The sequence below is a fragment of the Pagrus major genome, chromosome 17 (genome assembly GCF_040436345.1).
Source record: "Pagrus major chromosome 17, Pma_NU_1.0".
Taxonomy (NCBI): domain Eukaryota; kingdom Metazoa; phylum Chordata; class Actinopteri; order Spariformes; family Sparidae; genus Pagrus; species Pagrus major.
The window spans coordinates 27,292,778-27,314,831 of record NC_133231.1 but is presented as its reverse complement, the minus strand read 5'-3'; the positions used below and the strand labels follow the sequence as shown (position 1 = coordinate 27,314,831).

The window sequence follows — 22,054 nt, the reverse complement described above, 5'->3', positions numbered from 1 at the left end:
CAGATGTTTTTTCCAGTGTGAAAGGAGTTTAAGTCAGCGTCTCTTTCCCCTTCAATCCCAAGTCAATTTTCATTACCAGAACCTGTTTCTATTTCTCAGTCTGTCTCCTTCAGACCCGAGTCTATTTACCTTTTGTTCTCTGCCTCATCTTGTGTCCAAGTTCTTAGAGGGATGTTGGGTTTCTGCCATCGTCGCCTCTTCCCTCGTCTTCTTTCTTCTTTCACCAAACGTGATCTTTTCTGGATTTTTCCATTCCATGTTTTAGCGTGCTGTGCCCTCCGGTCGCCCTCAGTGAGTTGGCTCCCTCTGAGGTCACCTGACATCGTCACCCGTCGGCCCAGCTGCTTCTCATTCCGTCAGTGTAAATACATAGAGACCAGCGTTCAGCCATTCTTTGCCAGATTGTCGATGTTGCCAAGCTGCTGAAACTTTCCAGTGCTGTCACCTGCGCCTGATTACTTCCCTTCCTGCATGAGTCCCTTTCAATGTCTGATTTTACCACCCGCCTGTTGGCAAAGTGGATGACAATGAAAAAATCAGAAGACCACCACCAGCACTATATACAGCGTCTCACTGACATTATAAGCTCAATAGAAATAGGATTAGTTGAAGGTCCACTGCATTGTATTGGACTGTAGGTGTGCCTAATTAACTCTGATTATTCCACATGAAGAAAAGCAAAAGTTTGTAATATTTTTTTTTACATTTAGGTGTATTTTAAGGTTTATTTTTGTCATGAATCCTGATGTATTTTCCTTTTAAAAAAACAAATATTGCTCAAACATTGACTTTTTGCAATTATATTTTAAATACATGTAGAATTTCCACCTGATTTTACATCATAAGTTCAAAGTAAAGCATCACATTTAATGCAAACTTCCTCTGTGATACTCTGTCGGTCTGATTTAATAATAAACACTTGATGTGTTTATTTCTAGGTTTATTTTAACTTTATACATAAACATAAAGATTACATAAAGATAAACATAAAGATTATATAATACGATAAAAAAACGTTGCTCTAATGTGACCACAAGTCACAAAATTAGATGTACATGTAATTAAGGCATCATTCATTATTTTTCTAGTTTGATATGTATTTTACCGTGAGGATATTCAACATTACACTCTGTGATATTTATTTATAGTATCTTAGAGAATTAGCATTCTGTACCGACTCATCCCCTGTAGTATTGTACACAGGCAGATTTTGTATCATTATAATTATCTCATGGAAATGGAAATGTAATGTTTGTTATAGTTTTGTTTGACTGCTGCTGCCTATTGTTGATTTTTTGTAGTTATTTCATATTGGATGAAGCAACATGCTAAACACGTAGCTTGCACCTTGTTTTTAAATGTACTACAAGGTACTTTTAACTTGTAATACTGTAATACTGCTGCCTCTATATGACCTATGTACGCACATAAGACCTTCATCTAGAAGATATTTTCTATATAGGTATTATAGTTATTTCTAATGTCGTGCACTCTGGTGGTACGGCACTAAATCAAAGTTTCACCGTAGTCTTCTTACAGTTTTTAATCTTACATAGCCACAAATAGATGCATGAACTCACTGCAAGACATCCTGCCAGCTGCTGTGTTTAAAAAAGAAAAACAGTTTTAGAAATATGTTGCGTCTTTCTTTCAGTCACTTTCAAAACAAAGTGCATGCAGCCAGCCAAATCAAGATCTGGCATAAGGCAGGTGAAAACACTACGGCCGCCAGAATCAACAAAAAAAAGTAATTTCCTCGTAGCTGCTTCAAGGTGACGTGTTATTAAACAGTGTCAATCCTACTATCTTGGTGTGCGCTGGAATGCTGATGTATTTCTTGGTTAACTGAATGTGAGCTAGATGTTTCTGCCAATTCAAATACTAAAAAGACGGATGAGACGGTCAGATGATCACAGTACGACGTTATGATCGCAGTCTCCAAGACTGACGTATCACATGAATCAGTAGAGAACAGGAGAAGACAGTTTTGTGTATGATTCTGTCACAGATGATTACAGCGTGGTTTTAGTTTCCACTGCAGTTCCACGGTGAAACTTTCTCTCCCTCGGCACAAGAAATACTTCTGAAATAACGCAAACAGCCAGAGTTCAGCCAAACAGCGTGCACAGAGAGCGACAGTGACATCATTGTGCCTACCTTCTGCAGCACAATTGTCACGGTGGATTAATCCTCCCACACAGTGCCGCCACCTCTCCTCCTTCTGCAGCCAAGTGGGGCCCATTGAGACGCTTTCTCAGCGAGGCAGATGTGTTTGTTCATTCCCCAAAGCCCTGTCAACACACGCAGGGAGGCACACAGCAAACAGACAAGCGGCGTGCAGCGCTGCAGTCGTATGACCGCTCGGAGCTAGTCCTGGAAGGTAGAAGATGAAGGTGGTTGTTGTGTGTGCAGGTGCTGTTTTCAATAATTATGGCATAATGGGAGTCATCTTACTTTTTTCTCGCTTGTCTTGCTTGTACGAGATCCAAGTGTTTTTGTTGTTGTAGTTGCATTCGTTCCAAGTCGGATTCAACAAACTCTCAAAGCAGAAGAAAGAAGAATTTCACGCCGCAGAGCTTCCTGGCCCGCTGACAGCAGACGGAAATATCAGAAAGCCGCGTCAGTGGTCGTATTAAAGGATAAATTATTACGTCTGCCAACAATTTGTCATCAGAGACACGCTGACAGAAATAAAAAAGGGAAGGTTTTGATGTAAACTTGAAGCTGAAGTGCTGAAAAGTGAAGTGGTCCATGACTAAAATGTGATGTGGTCACTGAGATGTGACAGATGGACAAGAGAATATGAGACAGCAGGTGAAGTTAGACTGTATGATCATCAATCATAACAACTACTGAACTGCATAAATCACTGTTTTAAAGATGACTACATTTAAAAACGATTTCAGTGAAACTTTTCAGTTTTCACATCAGTAACTCCATCAACTCTTTCCTTCTTGTTTTTCTCCCTCTTGTTACATTTTTTTCCTTCGGTCTTCTGTTTTTCTCGTCATATTTTTTGATGTTTTATCTTTTATCTCACACTTTATATTAAATTCAACTATTTTTTAAAAACAACGACAACAAAGTTTGTTTTACTGAAGTGGCAAACAGTGATGTTGACAATGATACGATCAAATTTTGTATTTTACTTCAGATTGTTTCTATAAGATTTTAAATGTTGATTAATTTAGATGACGGATTTATCTGCATTTTCCTTCAGTGGCCTCGAAAAACATAAAAAAAAACTGTGAAAGGTCTTCTCGAGAGTCAATGTTTGGTTTGTCCATTCTGGGACACCACTGCAAGGTGGTGGACTGCCTCTGTAGACATAAAAGGCTCATTCTAAGGTAACGAAAGTCAACAACTCTTAGTTTCAGGTCGGTATACACAGAATATAATATGATTATCAATACTGCGTTCCACTTATGTCAGTCGATCCTCCTAAATTCTACACACTGCACCTTTAATGGAGATGACAGACTGTTGATGACACGTCTGAACCACATTTACATTTCATTCATACCAACAGGAAAATACAGGGAAAAAAAACTTTACTTAAAAAACAGATGTGTTTGTACGATCGGTTCCTGCATGAGGCTCCATGAATCTGTCTTGCCAACAGGTTTTATCTGTGAAGCCACAGCTTGATTTTTGCTTCTGCCTCCATGACATAAAACTGATAGAGTACATCTCCTCACTGCAATGAACTCATTTTAATCTGAAGCAACTCTGCCACTACATCTTCAATTCCCGGAGAATAGTTCTGCATCACGTTTTCGTCTCTCTCCATCCTTCTCGAGCTCATTAGCTCTGCATTTATATGTTACTACATGCACCTGCAGGCCTCGTGGCACTCGCGTCAGGTGGAACTGAGTGTTGAGGCACTTGTTCTCCGAGGCTTCTCCTTTTAGTCTCATGTGGCTTCTGATTGGACCTCATTTAAATTGGTGCTTTGGTCAAAAGGTTCAGCAAAGATAAAAACATGGAAATGTGATCAGGAGGAAGTCAACCTCACACAAACTGCTTCGATAGTTTAATGAGCTGTACGCAATAAACATTTGGGGGCTGCATGGAATATTCTCCAAGAGTTTCACTATATACAACCCCGATTCTCCACAAAGTCAAGATGCTGTATAAAACTGCACAAACCACGCCGCCTCCTTAACACTTGCACTTGTACACAACTCTGTGGTGGCTGAGGAAGACAGCACACTATAGACGATCAAAAATAAGTTGAAAATGTCATTAAAGTTAGCATTTTAGCAACTTTGAGGCCAAGAATTAATGATAACCTAGTCATTAGAAGCACAGCAATATGACTTTCACTTCAAGTAATGTGGTCTAATAAAACAAAATCCTAAAGGGATTAATTAAGCGTCTTCTTCTTCTCCTCCTCATCAATTAATTATTACAAACTAAGTTCGCTTCGAAAAACAACATAATTTGATAAAATGACTATGAAAATAGGTTTTTCAGCAACTATTAAGCAGAAATAATGAGGATTAACTATAAAATGTGTTAGCCTTTCTGTGACATGTATGTATACATGCCTATATAAAAGTTAATATTGTAAAGCCTCGTCCACACGTACACATGTATTTTTTAAAAACACATTTTTTTCCTCTTCAGGTATCAAAAAAAAATTCCTGTCCACACCAACGGTATGAAAATGCAAACGCAGGCTGTCATGTGCATGCCAAAGCAACAGGTGGTGATATGACTTCTATAGTAAGGCCATGTTGGCCAATCAGAGGCCTCCCAAACAAAGGAGACAAGCCAAAAAATGCAGTTTTTTTAAAATGGTCTGTGTATACCGTCTAGGGCTTTTATTGTGAAAGGTACAAAAACAGAGAGTCTGTTTGCCATCTTGGTTCAGACTATAGAGTCTTGTGTTATTATTTATTTATCTTCATAAGTGTAGGTGCAACTTACAACCCTCTGCTACAATATTTGAGAAGATGAAAATGTAGTTTTTGGTCTCTGCTGTGATCCAACCAGCCTGTGAAGCTGCACGAACCACATTTCAACTTCCTTCACATTCTTGCTGCGGCTGCTGCTGAATATACTTTAATACACTGTGGCATTACACCATAAGCTACACAGACACTTGTCAGTGGGGTAAATTCATCTTTGGTTTCAGTCTCATCTGGGGGAAATATTGATGATAATAAGAAGATACACCGACGCCAGCGGTGCCTTTAAAGTGTCCACTTGAGGGATTTTGCCTGTGGCCATTACAGTAAGATCCCTGCACTCAAATACTCATGGTGTGAGCTGCGAGCGAGCAAATGGGGACTTAATTCTTGATATGTCTGTGTTAGAGTCGGAGCCAGAGAGCACTAGTTGAAGCGGAAGATGAACGGCTGGCTTTCCAAAAAAGCTCCAGGCAACCCGTTTCCTCTGTACAGCCCAGTGAGCGATGGACGAGTGAAGCTGATTTACAGGTCAGCTAGAGCGCTGTTTTAATTAGCCTCTTTCTGTGTCCGTCCTCCAGATGGACCCGGTGCAGAAAGCTGTCCTCCATCACACCCTCGGCATCCCTCCCACCGCAAAGAGGAAGCACGTCTCCTGCAGCGTGTGCCAGCTGAGGTTCAACTCACAGGTGAGCAAGTTTTCTTTTGAAGAGGAGGGAAAAGTTCAGAAGTCACAAAGTGCTCCTGCCAGAGACACACAGTCAGATACTCAGGAAAGTCAGGGCAGGACATATCATTTTAAAAAGTAACTGTGAAAAACAATAATAAGGTCATAAAGTATGTTTGTCAGTTGAGATATTTCAGACTAAAACATCTCATGAACTGGATTGCTATCCAATTCTGCACAATCACCTGACATATTGTCTCTGGAGGAACTGTTTAATAATTTGGTGGTTTTTACCTCAGACTTTTAGACTGAGTGCGGTGCAACACATAAAAAACAATACATAGCACTAAAACTGTTGTAAATAGCTTTGAAGAAACCTCTCAGCCTACTTAAAATAACTTGAGGTCAGTTTATAATGAATCTACAACAGATCCTTTGGTAATATTTTTGTTGGTAGTGTCTTTGACGATGTATATGAGAAAAAAGTCACTCAGTCCTTCCTGTCCAGGTGTTTAAGAGGTGGTGATCGTGGGATTTCAGGCAACATACTTGAATTCATAATGTCTTTGTTTCATGATGCATGCTGGGTAAAGGATCTCCTCTAACAACACAATATACAACAGCATCCATGAGATTATAAAGAGTCAACAGAGACATTTTTAGATTTAGGCCTTAAGTGGTAACTTGGTAGAACCTGCTAAAAAATGACAAAACTCAACATTACGATGTGTATTTACAGTTCGGATTATTGATTTTAATTTAAAGTATCCACAGAGTGCAGCTGTTGCACACTTTAAGATCGACAGGTGCGTAGGAGAAGACCGAAGGCCGACAAAATCAGGAAAAAGACTCCCACACAATGTCCGCTTCACTTGCAGTTAAGTTTAAGTCATTAAACTTAATTGCAAGTGAGGTGGACATTGTTCAGAAGTCTTCCGGGGGCTCTGGGGTCTAGAGGGGTTAAAATTCATGGTTATAAAATAAAAGAGTTTGTGCAACAATATAACAACAATCCTGCGATAATAAAAGTAGAATTAATGAGGAATATGAGTAGAAATTAAATAAAAGTTTTGTAGAGGTTCAAGAGAAGACACTCTAAACGGTTCACTTCATTGTCAACAGGCTGCTGAGTGTTTAATTTGGTTTAATTTGTTCTGGAGCTGAGAGGGGACAACGACTAGGTGAGCCGCTGAGGACGAACTCCAGTAAAGAGCTGAAATACAGAACATGACTCCAGACTTCTGTAAGTGTCGGTGTTACACGTGAATCAGACAAAAGGTTGACACGACTCGCACGTTATTGCCGGCGGTTTTGCCATCACTGCGAGGTTTTTTGATTTGTCAGAACATCTCTGAGGTGGTGTCACAGCAGGTGATGGGGAAGCAGCGGTTAGTGTGAGGGGGTTTGTTGTTTTCGTGGAGTTGGATCCATCGCGGAGACGTGATGTTCCAGAAGAGTCTCATCCATTGCGACATCTCCGACTTACGTAAGACTCGTACAAGCAAAAATTAGGAGATGATTTTTGTTTGAATCATAATTTTGCTCGTCTGAATCATCGTGTAATTTACTGTGATGTTTGACTTGGAGAGTGCACAAATGGAAGAACAGGTCTGAAGTTCAGCTCAGGCTGTGGAGGTTTTTTTTTCTTCTGGTTATTTTTCAGCTTTAGCTTCATTTCTGATATTTGGCTTCTCACTCGCCCACTCTCTTTGTTTAACAGCTATTCAGGAAGTTCAGCTGCATAACTGGAGTATTATAAATGCTTATTTTTATTCCCTCTGCGTCTCTGTGCCTTTACCCCACGGTGTCTAATTTCCTAGGTTTTCTGTTTCGACTTAGTTGAGTTGACATTACGAGAAAAAGAGGAAATCGAATGAAAACGTATTTTCACTTTTCCGATTTGACATGTTTACCGTCAGTAACATGTTGTTTAAACAGCTGCTAAATGTTGGCAGGTACGAGACACTGTCAGACACGGAGCAGCCGACAGGCCGGCGCTGCGACAAACTGACACAATGATTTTTACAAGGAAAAATGTTTTAAAAAATAGCTGGAGCTGTTTTGCAAGGTTTATTAAGTTTCTTCCTCACCCAACAATTTTCAAAATTGCGCATTTTTTAGGGGAGTCTGGGGATATTGTGGTTTCTAGCTGAATTGTGAAATCAGCTGAAACAGCCAGTGTGTTCACAAACACAAACACAGACACGCTTGTTTTGGCAGATAAGGATGGAAATCTTATCTTAAATTTCAGTCTGAGAATTGTTCGCAGTTCCAACAAAGAGACGAAGATTTACCCTCTCAACTAATCATAAGAGTTAATTATTGGTTGTCAAAGGTTATTGTTGGATACTTTTAGCACGTGTTTAACATTCAATAGTATTGAAAGTACCAAAACTATAAAGCTGTAAAAAAAAACAAAAAAAACAGATCTACAATCAGATTTTCAACCCAAGGCTGTGCAGATATTAACATTATTACAAATATTTATATGTACCTATTCAGTGACTTCTTATGGACCAACACTGTGTGCAGGTTGTTTTTAAAAAGGAAAAAATATCTTTTGTGAGTCTTTTTTTCTTTTTCTGTAATATTAGAAGTATCGTATCACTTTTGTATGAACTGTATGTACCAAACGGGAATTTTTGCAGTTGAAAAAGTTGACTTGTCAGTGCTTTTTGGTGGCTACATACGTGTGACGTTTATTGTTACTTATCATCTTGCATATCTATCAGTACCACTTCATCTGCAGTGAGTTCCCGCAGTCAAAGATCATTAAAAGTTCCCTCGTAGCATTCAGTGGCGACGCCCAGCCGTGGTCGTAATGATCATTGCTCTATTTACAAAGCAAAGAAACATCTTGAGCTGTCGACGGGACACATCAGTGACCTGCCTGTAAAAACTCCATTCAGAGTGAAATAATGAACACGATGGTGATCAACAGGAGGCGCTCAGTGAAGTTTCTCTGGAGCTGTTCGACAGTTTCATGTCTGAGAGGGGCCACATCCTCGTGGCTTTGTGTTTCAGGGCGGAGGTGGAATATAAGTACTTCTACTCAAAGATACTCGCACTTTACTTTAGTCTTTCCATTTTTTTAGACTTTATTTCTGCTTCACCGAATTTCAGAGGAAAATTCTGAACTTTTTACTCCACTGCTTTTATCTGACAGCTTTAATTACTAGTTACTTCACAGATAACATTTTTTCTCACCCTTCTTGTCAAGTGCAGATATGTTGCTCTTACAGGACAACAACTCTACAAACACATGATGATCTTATGGAATATTTTGCATTGCTGTAGATCAAACTAACCATCAGTATATAAAATAGTTAAAATGAGCTGAACCTTAAACGTCTGGAGCAGTAAAATGCAGCATACATATTAATGCAGCAGTAATATTAATCCCAACTCATCAGATATGATAGTAAACCACTGACAGGGAGCTATTTTACATGCACAATTAGTACTTAGTAAGTAAATTATGCTTTTAATATTTACACATGAACTAAATGGACTCAGTGCTGCGAAAAGACAGAGTTAAACACCTGGCTGTATAAATACTAAGGCAGGTTTTGTGACTTACTGATGGAGTAGAAAGACTGTTGGTTTAAATAAAGTTTCATGTCCTGGTGGTTGGAGAAACACACGCCAACAAGGTAACAGACTTTGACACAACACCGGCGCTCTCCATCGAGTGAATGTCCGTCCGTTCACTCTCGTCTTACCTCGGTTTCTATCCCTCTTCTCTTCATCTTCTTCTCCTCGTCCATCAGCGGGGTTCGTCTTCTTTTGCAGTGTAGCGTTTCCACAGTTATTCCAGTTGTTCAACCACCACACCACAATGTATTTTTACATGAATTATCTCATACGTGCCCTCTATAATACTATCTAATGAAAAGCATTGCGTTAATACCAGCTTGCTAAATTTAGCCGATACACGAGCGGACGGGTTTCGATTTCCCCCCCGCTCCCTAATCTCCATACCATTTTGAAAGTAATCAAAACATTTTAAAAAGAAAAGCACCACCGCCGCTGCATGTTGTTAAATCAGTAGCATCCCTAAATAGCAATGTCATCGCTCTTTCATTAAAGGAGTAATCAATCCATTTCTAACACTGAATGTGTCGGTGATTACTCAGGATGAGGTTATTATGTCTCACGCGGGGAAATCTATCTCGGTGTGTATTTACCGCCCATCAGCTGTTAATTTGAACGCTTCATTAGAGAGATAAACCCTGTGTTTACCTGTCAATCAACAGGTGCTGTGTTGAGCCAGGAGATCGTAAAATACCCCGAGGCTGTTTATTTTTCTTTTTATTCGAGCTGCAGCTACGGCAGAGCAGTGTCTCAATTTGCTCAGTCGACAGATTATCATAATGTGAAACTGCAGCTCGGACCGAGAGAGGATGCAGAGCAGGAAGCTGGAAGACCTGCCTGTTGTTGTCAGAGAGTCTGTTTGTAAAACCAGTTATTAGCCTGAGATCATAAAGAGAAAAGAGCTTTGTGTTGCAAAGATTTTCAGATGTTTCTGCTTTACTAGATGCATTCGCGTTTATGAGTTGAGATCATAAACCGGACTCGAGTCTGTAATTTGTTGAGAGCGAGTGAGTCACCAGTTAGTCTCATTTATCCCTTAACAGGCAACGCTTTACTGCCTGCTTACAGTTAATGCATTCACAACACTCCCTGTGCCTCCTCACCTTGACTCATGTCTCTCTAAATGTAACTTGTTTACTCTGCAGACCTTCAGTTTTTACAAGGTGATAATCCAAATGGGATTTCTTTCTCTAAATAGACGTGAACAAATGTACACATCACCTCTCGTTTTAATCTTATTTCCACTGCAGGATTTTTTTTCTCCATGAGGCCAGGAACTATTTCCGGAGCTCAATCAATTAACAAACTCGATAGGAGAGTTTAACTCTTGGAAAGGTGTCGAGGGAGGAAGGCTTCGAAAGCTATCGGTCCGTCTGACAAGCAGTTGTGAAGAAGCGTATTGGCAGCTGGAGCAAGCGCAGGGTGCCACTAATATCGTTAACTGGACGAGGGGCGGACATTTCTTGTAATGTTCATTGACGTTGCAACGAACTTATATATAGCTCGACTTCCAGAGAACTTTAGGACAAGTGAGATCTTGGGGAGTTAGTGAGTGAGACATTTGACTGAATGAGAGAAAAAATACTTTATTTAACCAAGAAAATGGCTGCTAGGAGATTAAAAATGTCTTTCACATGAATGTCCTGCCAAAATATCACCAAAGGGATAAAACCAGTAGAATAACAGCTATAAATCTAAAACAAGGAATTTAAAAACTGAAGATTTTTAAGATGCATGCATACAAATACAACAGCACTGATGGATGATCACGTTGTTTCGTTGCAGTTTTGTACTGAAGCATTGCCAGCTGTGAGGCAGGGTTGAATATGAAGGAATTGTATCTCATCTATGTGTATCTGGATGAAGATGTATCTATCGGGGCTTTTCCACTGGCACTTTTGGCCTCGTCGAGTTGCTTTGGCACCGGTTCCAACACGCTAAGTTAAGCCGAGCCGCTCCTGGGATGTATCTGCTCTTGAGTGGGGGCAAAGCGTGACTACCCCGCCTCAGAGCGGACCGGGGGTGGCGCTCGTGATGACCCCCCCGTCTCCCTCTCAAACAAGCTGGTGTTGTGATTGCGAGACTTGTGTGTTCATGAAACCCGAGAGAGAGAGGTGTGTTTCAAAACCGTGTTCAACTCTTCTTCTTTTGTTGCTTCTCACTGAATCTCTTTAGTTTCTCCTGTTTGTACTTTGAGACACCTGCTTTATGAAACGTGTTCAACACCAAATACAATAGTTAACCACCATTATGACAAGCCGTGCCAGGCTCTTAACAACGGTTGTCTAACTGGGAGTCCAATTGTCACTCTGGTGGAAACTTAATTAGTGTAATTAGCCATTTTTGTTAATTTAATTAGCCGACAAAGAAATGCAAAGACAAAGTTGACACAGTGTATATTTATTCATGCGTAGAAGGGTTACCACCTCAGTGCACTTATTGGGTTTCAAAAAGGCAACAACAGTCAGAAAAAATGTGCTTAATGCAGCGACTTTAATTGCACGTCAATGTTCCATCTAATTTTAGTGCACGAGTTCAATGCAAAGTGTCACATTTAATTAGGTTTTTCTCCTTCGTGGTGAGTCAGTGTGAATAAATTAAATATTTCAGTCTGATTTAATTAGTTTAATGCAAATGTATTAATAAACATAAACCTGATGTTGTTATTACACCTCAGGTTAAAAGGGAACTTTGACGTAAACACAATGTGTTTGTCAAGTTTTATTCTTCAAGTATTATACAGAAAAAGTTACTGTGTTTGATTTATACACACTGACATGATAGAAAAACTTTGCATTAGATGTGACACTGAACTTATGTAAGAAGACTGGAAGATTGACATGTTATTAAAATACTCGGGAGTGTTGTAGGCAAATTATTTATTGGCTGAAGAAAGGAAAAAGAACTTGGTGATTTTTTTTAATTATTATTTTTGTATTTACACACACATCTGTAGGAACTTCTAGTTTCTGGAGTTAAATTCCAGTTATTCTGGTTTACAGCCTGTAGTTGAGAGTTTTCCCTCCATGCTGTCTCATTATCTGAGTGACAATAGTTGAGGGCCATCCGGAGGTGTTGCCATCTGATACCCTGAACAACTTGGAGAACGACTTCTCTTCACCCCTTCAGGTCGGTTTTCATTGTGCTTTCAACAAGGTGATCCCTCATCCACTGAACACGCCCCCCCAGAGAGTAAATGCATTAAGAGTTCCCGCCTTCTCCAACAGCAGCCTCCCTTATAGTGAAGCAGTAGCACCCAGTGGCACAGACAGTCTCCTCTGGCTTCTGACCCAACAGCACAGTCCAACAATGACGGTCAACAAGGTCATCAAATACCTTCTGTTCACCTTCAACCTGCTGTTTTTTGTTGGTGGAATCATTCTGCTCACCGTATCCGTCCACATCAAGCAGAACAAGGCGGACTACCAGGTCACCGATGAAATCCTCCCGGCCATAAACCTGCTGGTGTTCGTCGGCGCCGTGACTATGATTTTTGGTTTTCTCGGCTTCTGTGGAGCGATCCGAGAGAACCGCTGCCTGCTGTCCATGTTCTTCCTGGGCCTGCTGGTGATGTTCCTCATGTTGTTGGCTGTAGGAGTGCTGGGAGCCATAGCCAGAACCGCAGCCGCCCAGGCACTGGTGAAGGAGAACATGCAGCAGCTGCTTCCGCTGAGCGACCAGCCGAAGGAGGTCCAGGAGTCGTATCAGAAGGTGGAGAGGAACGGGTTCTGCTGCGGCGTCTTCGACGGACATCTCGATTGGGGCAATTCGACAATGGTGCCCGACTCGTGTAACTGCACGGACACCTCCAGAAACTGCACAGAACTGGGCGGACGTGAGGTTTACTCGACACCGTGTATGACGTACATCATGACCTGGATGGACAGAGTTTCAGACTCACTCATTGGGGCTGCGATCACTTTTGGGATCTTGATGATTCTGGGCATGATTTTATCACTAGTCATGTTGTGTCAGGGTGTCAGTGAGAAAGGTATCATTTAAAATGTTTAGCTCACAGCCTGGAGGGTCACAGGCGCTGCGTGATGGACAGATAACCATGTTGGTGTTGAATGCATCTTGTCTGAGCTTTGCCTCGTAAATTTTTGAAATGTTGTGCCGGTGTTTTATATTTTGTTTTGCAGTTACAAACTGCTTATTACACATTTTTGACAACAAAAAATGTGGGAAAACTTTTTTAATGAACTGTATTTTGTTACATTTTTACTTCAATTCACTAAAACTCAGAGGGAAATATTGCACTTTTACTTTTGCTCCACTAAATGTATCTGTAGTCGTAACATCACACAAGAACACGTGATACTCTGATAAAATAAAACACAACTTTCACCAAAACGCAGTATAGTGTGTTCTTGACAAACTTTAAAATAAAAGTTTAAGGTCCACAGGCCCTGATCCCAAGTTTGAGAACCACAGAACTAAACTTCTATGAGCAGCTACAACAGTAAATGTTCCTTCCACATCGATGCATCAAAATAAATAAGTAATTTTAGATTTCATACTTAAAAAGGACATTTTGCAGGTACTACCTCTGTTTTTGCATTTGCTTACTGTCATTTTAAACAGGACTGTGATTGACTTAACTTTATCTGCTGAAAAAACAGGTTTCTGCTTTCAAACATCCTTGTAATTCTTCTCATTCTGAAACATCTTCATGGCTCTGGGACAACCTCAGCACCAACATCTGTTTGAAAATCATTTGATTTTGATGTAACTTTATTGACAGAAAATGTAAATATATTCAGACACAAACGGTGGCTGGCTGCAGCCGAATTGTAGAGTAAAACACAATTTTAAATGTGTTTATTTCTGTTTAGTTTAGACTTCTGTCTCACCACACGTCACTCATGCTGTGAATCAGCCTGAGGCGTGGCTGCCTCCCATGATACCTGATCTGCTCCCCCACAGACACTCAGGCTCCCACACCGGGTGTTATGGTTTAAAACAATGAGCAGTGATTCTTTGTTTGGTGTTGGGATCGTTTACTTGGGTGTTTGGTTGTCCTCGGGAATGTTGGTGGGTGGGTGAATATTTGCATGTGAGTAGCCGGTCCATTCTCCCTCCCAACGAGCCGAACACAGCAGCCTGGTCAGAAGTCCAAAGTTTCTGATACCACTTTTACAACTAAATTCATATTTTCTATTGACTTTTTTCACGTTGCCAGGACACAAGTTTGCCTTGTTGTTAGAAAAACGCTGGAAAAAACAGCGAACAATAGAAAGCAGCAGATCATATACGTCATCAGGCTGCATCCAGAAGATGTTAAAACATGTTTTAATAATATCCTGAATTAGACACATTGTTGCTCAGGAGTGAGACATCTCGCTTCTTTTTCATCTCTGTTGAGAGCTGCACGCGCTCAGAGACAGATGGAAAGATATTAACCTCAACACACGTCATAGCAGCCCACATCAGGGGTTGGTTGGGTGGCTCATTCACAGGACTTTCCCTCCAGAGATCAGGGTTTGTGTCCCATTTGTTACCAAGAGTGAAGAGTGATTTGTTTTTCATTTTTGCAACATAAGTAAGTTAACGTAAGTAAATGACGTAAGAGATGTCATGTTTGTTACGTCACTTACATAACTTAACGAGACTGGATGTAATTATTTTAATCCAAAGTATGATCTTATCTTAATCTTACAAAGTAGTTCTTGTGTCTAATCCCAACCGAACGGCAACGTTAAGAACAGTCCAAAAGACAAAGTATGACAAATTTGTCTCCATGCTTTAATTGTGAAAATCTAACTGGACTACCTACTATTACTTATGACTACAGTCAATAATATTCAGGGCCCACAACCCCAACAAATCTGCACCACCATAGGCTTTGATTTCGTCCTCTGCTCCTCTTGAGGACACTATCCTTACTTGTTGACTGTACAGACTACACAACTTGGTATATACTGTCTGAATCTGGGTCATAAAGATTTACGACTGGCTGAAAATGGAGCATAAACTCGGCAGTACAAATAAAAGTGAGAGACGACTCCATAAATAAAAAATAAAAATTCCCCGATCAAAAAAAAAAAAAAAAGAACGAGTAAACTCTTCCACAAATAAGAATAATTTAAGCCTCCATTACATCAACATTGGGCTTTGGAGATAATTTTACTTGAGTATTAAGTTAATAAGTATTTGTTGGATGTGTTTTGAGAGCAGGATTCAATAAATCTGAGGAAATTAAAAACACAAACAGCTGCAACACTTTCCTCTGTGTTGAGCTTTTTTGGTCTGTTCTGAATCAACCTGACCACCAGAAACAGTCTGTTGTTTATGGAAGAAATGACTCAGTGTCATTTAAATCACATTTGATTGAATTATGACACCAGAACAATGTGAAACCAGAAACTCCCCGTCCTGACACGTACATTTTCCTCTTTTTTCACGGCCGGTTTGATGTTGTCACTTGAAAATCAAACACGATTTTTCAAGTTTTTTCCTCCTCAGAAGTCCAGATTTCTTGACAAAGCTTTTATTCATCTGAACATTTCTAGTTTTCATTTATTTTTTCCTCTCCTGCCTCCTCTGATCCTTTATAATTGAATGTGTTTTGTAACAGACCTTATTCATGTACATGTTATTTTAAAAACGAGGAAGGGAATGAAAATATCATTAATGGGGGATGAAGTTTTTTTTAACTTTATCTGACGTGATGAACACAATCACAGTGGTTTCAGTTCAGGTAGTTGTTAATCACAGCGTCGTCTTAAAGCTGCATTCACTGCTTTTCTTTTGTTGCCCCACTTATCTTCAGGGGCTGTTTGCACAACACTCACTCACATATCATCACCTCATAGAGTTGTTAGCAAACAGCTGTTTATTTACACATTCAGCAGAGCAACATTAGCATTCATCAGGAGTCATCAGCTGATGAATCTCTTGGACTTGGCCTCCTCCTGAGGGAGATGTCTGTCTCTTCAGCTGCTGGATGCTTCACTTTGTTCACAGAGTAGTTGCTAACTGCGTCTGTCTGCTTTTAGGTGTTGGACGGGCAGTGTAACGTGTGTGTTGCACTAGTGCTACTAATGCACATCCTGTCTACATTACAGTTCATTCATTTTATCACTACTGTTCAGCCACACATATTTTATATATTTTTTATTTTATTTTGGTAGCACTTTATAATAACCATCATTAATGAATGGTTAATGTAGTTAATTCAACTTCAAAATGCTTTATAAACATTATTAAGTAAATGTTTATTGTAACATTACGGCTGATATTTATAATACTTTGTAAATGGTTAATAAATACTGTGTAGTAGTTGCAATTATAACTGATGTTTATAAACCTTTATAGTTGCTTGACAACTGGTTCATAACATAGAACTAAGTAATTAACAATACATTTACCATGTATTAATGATGGTTATTATAAAGTGTCACCTTTATTTTCTTGCTATATTTCAGTTTCTGCATCGTTTTATGTCTTCTGTCTGAGTATTGTTGGAGGGAGTCTTCAAGGCTTCACTGTAATTGTTGTGTGTGTGACCAACCAAGAGCTTGAACACGATCTGTGTCATGACATGGTTATCTAATCCACTGTTCACTGCTTTATCATTTTCCCATAAAGCCTTCTTTGTAAAAACTCTGAAAATATGCAGGTGGTCAGCGATGAAAACACGAAGCAGAAGCAGACGACTTTTCTCTCACTCAGTGTTTCCTGGCAGTTTTAGCCTTGGCCACCGCAAACAGCCTGGCTACTGTCCAAAGATAAAAACAACAGTAATAATCTAAATTTGACCTGTAGACCCCGATCTCAGTGCTGTGAAAAGACAGAGTGAAACACCTTGTATTGATACGTAGGCAGGTTTTGTTAATTACTGATCTGGTTTTTTATTTCCATTGAGTGAATTCCCGTCTCTTCACTCTTCACTTCGCCTCCTCCCTCAGCGTCGTTTCTTTTTATTTCCTTTTTTTTTTTTTTGAGCTTCCACAATCGTTGCAGTCGTCTCTTCCTGTTTTTGGTTGTGCGATGGAAGGTGTGCCTCCTTTTTGTGCTGTGACCGACCGAATATCAGAGTGAGAGTGAGCTTCATAAGAAACCAATCTGTTTGAGGATGGAGTCATTTTTCTACAGCCATGTGCAATCAGTGCTTACTTCAGTATGTATTAAAAAAGGTGCACTATGTAGTTTTAGGGAGGACATTTTAATGAGAAGATCTTCTTTGACTGATTGACTCATTGTTTTCATTACTGGATAAACTGAATAAACAAATTTAAAAATACGTATTAATATTCTGAGTTTGAATTTCTTCTCCAAAGCTACATCGTGCCCCTTTAAAGCAATTAATTAAGCAAGTAATTTCAAATCTCAAATATTTCTGTGTAAATATGTATGACTTAAATGAGAAACAAAGTTAAAGTTCTGATAAAAGTATCCTCGGGGCTCATTTATTTATTAGTTCAACATTCAAAAAGAATAAAAAACTGAACCCTGCCGGCTTCAGAAGAGAAAGAGGAGCACACAGAAAAACAAAACAACAAAAAATCTCTCGTGTAAATTTGGCAAAACTCTTCTAGCTTTGGCAGAAAGATGTTTGTTTTCAAGTCGAGCCACATCGCTCAAAGTAAAGATGCCAGTTGAGAAAATATGCTCTCAGGGCCTTTAAATGGGAGGAATAAAGCATAGCCTGCATTTCAGCCGACACTCACACATCACGTCTTTGCTCGCACGCCCCGTTGATGGATTCACTGGGATTTTAACGTGACCTTTTCGGGTTTTCAGACAGCCTCTCTAAATCCTAGAACAACCCCTCCGACTCCGGCTCCGTCTGATGTCTTTTCCCCCATCGCAGAGCACCTGGAAGGAAAACAAATGATTTCCTTCCCAGTTTTAATCATGCATGTGTCAGACTCGCAGTTCAGGCAATTCTTCCTCTTCATTGCTCTAATGAAAGATGAATTATTGGAGTAGTCGTATTAAACACCCATCCACATCACCTGAGTCTCATGACAAAACAATAAGTTATGTCTTCGGTACCCGGAGAGTGATGAATGCGGGTCAGAATGAGTAGTTTCGTGCCAGAACAAGCTGTGCGCTCCGTTTGAAAAAGTGACGCCTCGTCCAGAAATGGTTTCTATAACGATGGGAAAACGTTTAAAGCACCTCAGCTATTTCACAACCTTTGCCAACAAAGTTATTCAACTGTGAATTTTCTGGCAACTTAATCCCTCTCGTATAATGAAACCTCCTTGCTTGTCTCATTCCATTAGATTTAATATTTTAAGGAGAGACACTACAGGTGAACGGGGGAAAGTTTTAACTGGTTATCACCGTGAAACTTTCCCCAGTCGACTACTTTCAACAAAACTATTATTTTTTGTGTTAAAAGTTTTCTGTAATTTAATGTTTTGAGATGCAAACGCACATTAACTAATTAAATATCTGCTAGTTTGAACACATTTCCAGAACAGAAATCTGAACATTGTGTGAAGCCAGGTTGAAGTCAAAGGTTTCTACAGAGGGAATTTGGGAGCTCTCTCTTCATCACTCCATAAATCATAAAGACGCTGGCAACAGCCTTGAATTTTTTGCCATGTTTTAGGAAATAAATGTTAAATAAATCAGTCTATGAATGAAATATGAACAACAACCTGTACGAATCCTCAGAATATAGATAATACAAGTGGAAAGTTTGGTGTATGTGCGAGCTGCTGACGTGGAGTTTGAGAAAAGACTCATTTCTGCCTTTAAAGATATGTAAGATGATATGTGATAAAACATGGTGAAAACATTTCAACTTGTTGATTACTTACATTAAGACAGTTATTGTATAACACATTTTATGATATGTTGTTTAAATATGTGAATGAGGGTATATCATTAAATATGTGCTAACTATGGAGGATTGAAGGTGCCAAAGTCAAAAACATTTTTAGAAGAACACATTTAGAAGTAAATACATTTTAAAATGTAGACATTGATTGATGTTTCTGTTTTAATTTGCGTCTTTATTTACTTGACTTTGTATTTATTCCCAATTTTATTTACTTTGCAATCTGATTTTGCATTTTATTTGTTCATTTTTATATTGATTGATTTCTGTATTTATTTATATATTGTTTTGCCTTGTTGCATTTTATAAATGAATATGCCTACATTAATTTTTAATATAAGTTTTGGTGCATTTCATGCCATATCATTTATTTATTTGTTTGTTTTTGTAATTTTGGCATTTTCAGTCCTCCATAAATTAGCACACATTTAATGAGACATAATAATTTGCATATTTCAACATAATCTTCACATTTTATACATTAATAGCTACATTTATATTTTGTTTTATTTTCTGTGCATTTAATTTCATACTTACATATATTTTGAGCCATTTCTCTCTTTTTTTTCTTCTTTTTTTTCTTTTGGCAACTTCAGTTCTCCATACAAACATCGAGAACAGAAATCTGAACCAAAATATCACGTACATGTGGATTTGTTTTCTTTCCACTCGTCTGAAATAAAACATGTTACGGAAGCAAAACAGCCAAACACTGCATGATAAAATGTGTTTCCCGCTGTAGTGTCTCTTTAATAATGTAGGAAATCTGGCCAATTTAAATGATATATCTGAAGTCCACCTCATAAAGACCTGAGTTTCTTACAATTAAAACAATGTGAATTCTTCCTGAATGGTCTCTTTGTCCCCGCTGTCTTTAGTGAATATCCCCACAGCGGCCCATAAATAAAGATGCTAACAAATGTCTCCTGGGGATGTGTGCCTGGTGCTCTTATTTATTCCAAGAGGCAATTGCATCTCTCCTGATACCTTTTCCTTACTGCCACCGGCAAAGGTATGCAGGGAAGTGTGCAGAGGTAAACAAGGACAGCTCAAAGTCTTTGCATGTGTCCCACTTCTGTGTGCCCGGGTGAATCTGTTGTGAAGGTGAAGCTCGGCAGCGCTACGTGTCCCGACTTTAAAACCAAATCAGACACTCCATAAATTATCACCAGTCAGACAGATTTCTCAAAACACTGACATCCAGGTATTATCTTTATTAATCAAGAAATGGGCTTCATATTCGACCTGAATGTTCATCTCATCACCACCTTTTTTATGATTTGAATAACCTGACAAATTTGAAATCTCAACAGCTATTCAGGAGCTGGAAACGAGGGAAAGGCGACTGAATACAACTTGCAAAACTGTCTGTCTTTACAAGAAAAAAATTATTTGATATGAAGGCCCTCTAAAATACCTCACGGCTGCAGAACAATAGCTTATTTTAAATTCCAAAATGCTGCATTTATTAATGTGTAGCCTTCTGGGAAAAAATAAAAACTGCTCCCGAAGTTTTTCACTTAAGTGCTCTATCTTTTGGGATCTGTTAAGTCATTTTAAAAAACAATTACCTGAGAAGAAAATATTTTTTTAAGAGAGCGTTTTTTTTCTAAAGCTGGCAAAAACACCCCAAATTTTCTAGACTGCGAGGCATATCAACCGTCCCCTGCTAATTATGTTTTAGTCTGCTTCACTGAGTCCAACTGTGTTCCGCTAGTTTTCATATTTTATTTCATCCTGGCTCTGTGTTTTGCTGCAGCGTTAAACCGAGCCTGCTATTTGTTCTCCTCACAGAGCCAGGCCTTGGCCCACTACAAGGGGACCAAACATGCCAAGAAGCTAAAAGCCCTGGATGCTCCGAAGAGTAAGCTCAAAGCCTCAGTGGTCACCAAGGAAACCGGCAACCAGGAGATCGCCAAGGGCATCAACACCTCGCAGGTCCCCAACGGCACTGACAGGAAAGGTTTGTGTTTTCCCGCCTGCTGCACATTCCCCGACACATGTTTCTTTGTTGTTCTTTCTTTGTGCAGCTGCTCTTCTGTGTGGAGCGAATGTTGGACCCGGCGAACGCACCTTTTTGCCGTTTTTTTTCGATTTGCTGCACACAAACATGCAATCACTCCAGGAGTTGGATGGACTCACTGTTGATTATATCAACCCTGTGCTGGCTGGTTCGCCAACGGGCCGGCTGCCTACTCAGTGCTCATATATCGAATTTGCGGAGTTGGGAGATCTCTGCAGGACACAGGCAGACATAAGAGGGATGAAGTAGGGCCTCAGCATGCTTCAAACAAAGTGCTTGTGGGATCAACAAGGCTGCGTTTAGCGCCGTATGAAAAATCTGTCTCCCTCGTTCACTTGAATGGGACCACTTCATCGGTGCAGCGGGGGGGGCAAAGGCAGAGGGCTCTGGCAAAAAATGAAGGGTTGTTGTAAGGCTGCTATGTTAACCTCGGAATGATAAAAACCTAAATTAAGGCTGGCAACCTGGTGCCTCTCTCTTAGACTTGAAAATGTGACCTGAGCTTATCTGGATGAGTGCAACCTTTCCTTCTGTGGGGGTGTGTGCAGAGGTGGGAAGTACAAAGATTTAATCCCTGTACTAGATTATACAGATAACTTTTTACTTTTACTCCCTCCATTTTAACACAAATAGCTCTACTTTCTACTCATTACATTTTGAAAACAGGCTCCTTACTATCAATTATTTTTATTTTGCATCACCACAAGACTGATTTCAACCCATCAGTGCACATGATGCACGGCAGACGCGGCGAGACAAAACGACATAACAAGACAGACACGGAGACTCGACTGGGGAGAGAAGGCGCTCAGTGATGAAGGCTCAGGTTCAGTTAGTTTTGCAGAAATGGCCGGTAGAAATGTCCTTCAGAGGGATACTTTCACATTTATACTTTGAGAACATTTCAGAGCCTCTACTTTCTTACTTTTACTTGAGTAAAGACGTTAGATCAGTACTTCGTCTTTCCTCACACAAGTATCTGTACTTCTACTTGAGCAAAGAATGTGTGTACTTTTTCCACCTCCGGATGTGTGTGGCACTTTTCTTGCTTGCCACCACAA

At 39.7% G+C, this 22,054-nt stretch overlaps 2 protein-coding genes across 2 annotated transcripts in view; both read left to right on the top strand.

The window, feature by feature from the left end:
- The window catches only part of znf385d (zinc finger protein 385D), a 96,708-nt gene that overhangs the window by 43,043 nt on the left and 31,611 nt on the right, over positions 1 to 22,054 (top strand). The window contains exons 3-4 of the mRNA XM_073485761.1: positions 5,495 to 5,602; positions 20,765 to 20,933. Coding sequence (XP_073341862.1) covers positions 5,495 to 5,602; positions 20,765 to 20,933 — 277 coding nt within the window. The remainder of the gene's footprint in view (positions 1 to 5,494; positions 5,603 to 20,764; positions 20,934 to 22,054) is intronic.
- Positions 12,484 to 13,176, top strand: LOC141011975 (tetraspanin-8-like). Its single transcript, XM_073485339.1, has one exon. It carries the CDS (start codon positions 12,484 to 12,486, stop codon positions 13,174 to 13,176), a length of 693 nt encoding a protein of 230 aa, XP_073341440.1.